The sequence below is a fragment of the Cucurbita moschata genome, unplaced genomic scaffold, assembly GCF_002738365.1.
Source record: "Cucurbita moschata cultivar Rifu unplaced genomic scaffold, Cmos_1.0 Cmo_Scf00055, whole genome shotgun sequence".
NCBI classification, from domain to species: Eukaryota; Viridiplantae; Streptophyta; class Magnoliopsida; order Cucurbitales; family Cucurbitaceae; genus Cucurbita; species Cucurbita moschata.
Window position 1 is genome coordinate 844303 of NW_019268571.1, and position 4563 is coordinate 848865.

A 4563-nucleotide genomic window follows, 5' to 3' on the forward strand; every position below is an offset into this window, starting at 1 on the left:
AAGAGAGGACAAGAGAAGACTATGCCTAAGAAGAGCTTTAGGATCCAGATTGCCCCAAGAAGAGCATTGGAAAGTGAAAAGTCCCAGTAACTGGAATATAGCTATGATGATCAGAGTGTGCCCTACAACGTCGTTGTGATCTTAAAAGGGGGTTAGGTCAGTGAGGATTCAATGAGTAAGCCTTGTGGGAGGGGCTCGATGCCTCCGATAGAATGCTTCAGACTATAGCCTTGAGAGAAAACTATGTTGATTGCGTCAAGACTTCTTGGGTTCTATAAGGACATACGCCTTGAGCCTTGAGATGTAGAGTGATGTAAGAAGTGAAGAAAAAATTCAACCGAAAGTCCTACGGCAATAGATGTCACAAGGACAGTCGAATGGAACATAGCAGCTACGTGACAAGGGCTATAGTGGCCTAAATCAGTGCCTATGTGGGACATGGCTCAAGAGGGGCTTTTACAAGTTGGATGCTCAGAAAAAAGAACTAGAAGCTTGATCGAGTGTTAGAAACCTTTGAATGAGTGGAATGAAACGAGTCGACCTTTGCGCTCCACGACGTCCCTATTATGGAGATGGAGCTTACCGCATGGAGTACCATGATAAAGGATTATACTTGAGGACAAGCATGACAATTGTAAGAGAAATCCATCAAGTAGTGTACCCAGCTCTAAGAATGTAACAACACCTTCTAATGGCCTCGAAAATCCCTTCATCTCTTGCGGTAGGGTCACGTTACTTACTCCTCGCTTCTAACAGTGAAGACTATCCCCCATAAACCAACACGAGTCCTTTGAGATTGTTTTTTCCTCCCTAATCGATGCGTTTTAAAAACCTTAAGAATACTAATACCGTGAAATAGATTTGAGGTGATTTTGATGTTAGGAGTAGGATATTTGCAAGCCATATCAAGATGTGTATCTATCCCAAAGCCTTGAGGTTCCATTCTTGAGGTTGTCTTGTCGACATGGTTAACACGCTCGTGCTCAGACGCTTTACTCCTACAGGTGTTGTATTCATGTATATATAAATCCATGTTTGGAGGTTGGAGTTCAAAAACATTGTTATCTAAATATCGTGTGGAATAAAAATTTATATTTAAAATTATGTGCACATCTTATGGTATATGATCAATACATCTAATCTCAAATCAAACGTTTGGTGTGATGTTGGCCAAGATGTCCAACCTATTGATGTTCAATGAAAAGAAGATTATGGTGAACTTATCTCAAGGAAGAAGACTGACTGGAGACCAACATGTGATACTTAAACAACAAAGCAAGCAACCAACAAGATTTGAGATCAAGCAAATTTCAAGGAGCATGATTAGAAGCTCATTGGAAATTCGAAGTTTGGCAACGAATCAATTGTACTGATCCAAGGCAAAGGATCCATCTCATTCCAGAGCAAGAACGATGACCAATGTCTACTCACCAAGATATATTATATCTCAAGTTTAAAAAGTAATATTATCAGGTTTAGTCAGATGACGGATGAAGGTAACAAAGTGGAGTTAGCGGGCATACAAATGGGCTACTTACTGAGTTTTTGTACGACCCCATGTTTTTTATGTTTTTCAAGTAACTAAGGAGCCAATCGAGGTTGAAAGCGAACTCTGGAGTAAGTGTCATACAAAACTACACCCGTGTTTTAATTATCTACCTCTCATAGATTATGTTGAAACTTTTTATTATTTTTTTTAAAGTTTAAAGAATTTAATGGTAATTTTGAAAGTGCATGAGTATTTTTAAACTTGTACTAATGATTCGGTGGATATCCTCATATCCTCACAATAAACGTAGTTTTTAAATAAATAAGAAAATGGTGGTAGAAAAATATAATAAAATAATATATATTTACATCATAATGTAAATATAATAACGGATTCTTTTGCTTCTCTTCCACTATGTATTAACCTTGACTCCTCTATTGCTTCGCAGCGACTTTATAACGACTTCAACAATAATGTAACAGATTTAATTCTCTCTAACTTCCTCTTTTTTTTTTTTTTTTTTTCAAATTTAAAATCTATTTTCTAAACTTCAATTTTTTCACTATAAATACAGGTTCCCGTCCCCAAGTTTCAGCAACCGAGTCTTCTGATTTTGAGAAAGCGAAAACTCAAGAACAATCCAAAGAACTTCTCACAATGTCTGCATCGACTTCCTCATCCGCACCTGCACCCGCACCTGCATCCGGTTCTTCAACCGCTTCGGATCATCCTCAGAGACATATGATCCGGAAGTTCATCCAGGCTTTGCGCGAACAAGTGAGATCTTCTTCAATGTTTCAATCTCTGTTCTGATTCGTATTTCTTTGGCCGTTCTTGAGTTCAAGTTTATGAGTTTCGGTGTTTCTTCCAGGGATTTCTTGACGATAACTTCAATAACCAGATGAATCTTCACGAGAATCGAAATTCCTTGGCTACATTCTGCGGTGACGCCGAACCTAAACTCGATAGAGTTGAAAAACTTCTGTAATTATTCGCCTCCTTAAACGCTTTGCATTTTATAGCTGCCTAACTCTGTTTTTCTCAAATCTTTTGAACTATTATTTTCTAGTGCAAGAGAGACTGTGGAATTTGATACTGTGAGTAACCTCATGGAATCGCTCAAGACCAAGGCCGCTGGGTAACGCGCTCCACTCAATTTTACTTTTAGTGTTTATGAGAATCGAATCGCCAGTAACAATTGGAAGTTTCAAAATCTCCTTTGCCCTAACGTAATTGTTGCTGTGGTAGAATCATGAATAAGAGTTCCTAGTGACTGTTTTCTTTCTCTAAAGGTCTTAATAATAATCATTGGTCTTTCTGTTACATTGAAAAGTGATTTTGGCGACACAATTTATTCGGAAGATTGTTATGAAAACAGCGCGTAACGAATGGACGGTGGTGTGTGTGTGTGTGTTGACAGGGTTGGTGGTAAGCGACTGTCAACTGCTTGTGCTGATATGCAAGATTTGTGCACTGATAACAACGCTGAACCGTAATGACAAACAAGTGTTTCTTACCTTAATTTAGGCATTAATTCTTCGTATTTTGGATAATCGTCTAAAGAACATGAGGTTTTTGACTTGTTTGCAGTTTACAAGAAGCCTACAGGAAGGTCACCTGGGAATACTATGTCTTACGCGACTGCTTCCACCACATTCTGCAGGTACCACTTCACCCTTTCCTTTTCAAGGATTAGTTACTTATTTCTTGAAAATTGGTTATGATTTTGGCAAAATTGTTGGAATTAGGCGGAGAGGGCAATCCAAATGAGCTCAGAAGAATGAAGAAACCAAGATTTGGAGTAGTAGGCTAATAAATAAACGCATGTATGCGGCGAAAGTATGGAAGGAAGGGTATTATTCCAGAAAGGCTTGCTTAGTTACTTTTGTTTTGTTTTGTTTTGTTTTGTAAACAAGCTTGTATGGACAAACATATTATACTACAACAATTCTAGTCGAAAATTCTATTCCTCTCTTACATTCTCTCTTCTGATTATTCATTATTTCTTTTAGTTCTTAATCTTGCAACTAAAATTAAGGAATAATCTGCCTCATATCCTACTAATTTAATCCATTGAAGCGATGTATGAACTCCATAATTTTGATAAAATAATAACTTAAAATTTTGTAAGATAAAAAAACCTAAAATAATTTATTTATTGGACATTTTTTTAAAATTCACAAATATTTTAGACTTTAAAAAAAAAATCATAATTAAGATAAATTATGGTGTGTGGAGGACTTACAATATTTTAAAAATTGAATAACTAATGAAAGTATTCAAATCAAATAGACATAATGACTTATTTGACTATTACATAACAATGATGTTAATAATTTTCATTTATTTTTAATTAATATTTTTTATTATACTGAAAGAATAAAAGAAATATAAAAAAAATAAAATACAAAATATGTTTATACTCCTAAAGTTTAGAAGTTCTATTGATAAAAATTAAAAATTAATAATTGTATTAATTTATTATTCATTAATTAATAATTGTATTAATAATAAACTGAATTTTGTTAAATAAAATAATTCTTTTTTAATATAAAACTAAGTTTGTTTTGGTCAACAATTGGGGGTGGTGGCGCAGTTGGCTAGCGCGTAGGTCTCATAGCTAAATTGAGTGATCCTGAGGTCGAGAGTTCGAGCCTCTCTCATCCCAATGAAACTGTTTTTTTCTTTTTTTTCCCTCTCTTTAACCGGAATTTGAAAAGGAAAAAAAAAGAAAAAAAATTATCTCAAAGTTTAATTTGATGCATTTGAAAATTTAAAGTTAAAAGACATTTAATTTTTTTTTTAACATCTTCTATATTCAAATGCAAATATTTATTATCTCAAATATTTAAATCTTAGATATTTAATATTTATACGGCATGTAGTATTTACTATCAATTGTTGTTATATTTATTAATCCAGTCATCAAATTTATTTCATATTGATTTCTATTCCTTAATTTTTTAAAAATTGAATAAATAATTAAATACAAATTAAATATTCAAATCAATTAGACACTTGAGCATTGACATAACAATGATATTAAATTTTTTTATTTATTTTGAATTTACTTT

At 34.0% G+C, this 4563-nt stretch overlaps 1 protein-coding gene and 1 non-coding gene across 2 annotated transcripts; both read left to right on the top strand.

The window, feature by feature from the left end:
* The first annotated feature begins 1483 nt into the window (after positions 1-1483).
* Positions 1484-3473, top strand: LOC111436519 (histidine-containing phosphotransfer protein 2-like). Its single transcript, XM_023074282.1, has 7 exons — positions 1484-1496; positions 2064-2266; positions 2361-2473; positions 2559-2627; positions 2910-2981; positions 3080-3152; positions 3238-3473. The coding sequence occupies exons 1-7, from the start codon at positions 1484-1486 to the stop codon at positions 3271-3273; spliced, it is 579 nt and encodes a 192-aa protein (XP_022930050.1). The 3' UTR covers positions 3274-3473.
* A 597-nt stretch (positions 3474-4070) lies between these two features.
* TRNAM-CAU lies at positions 4071-4157 on the top strand. Its single transcript is given in 2 exon segments — positions 4071-4108; positions 4122-4157. It is a non-coding gene; the product is annotated as a tRNA-Met (tRNA).
* The last annotated feature ends 406 nt before the right edge of the window (positions 4158-4563 follow it).

Excerpts from the sequence above, each read along its gene's own strand:
- LOC111436519 (XM_023074282.1), top strand. Across the intron at positions 2,982-3,079 it reads ACTGATAACAACGCTGAACC|TTTACAAGAAGCCTACAGGA; the intron begins GTAATGACAAAC and ends ACTTGTTTGCAG. Across the intron at positions 3,153-3,237 it reads GCTTCCACCACATTCTGCAG|GCGGAGAGGGCAATCCAAAT; the intron begins GTACCACTTCAC and ends TGTTGGAATTAG.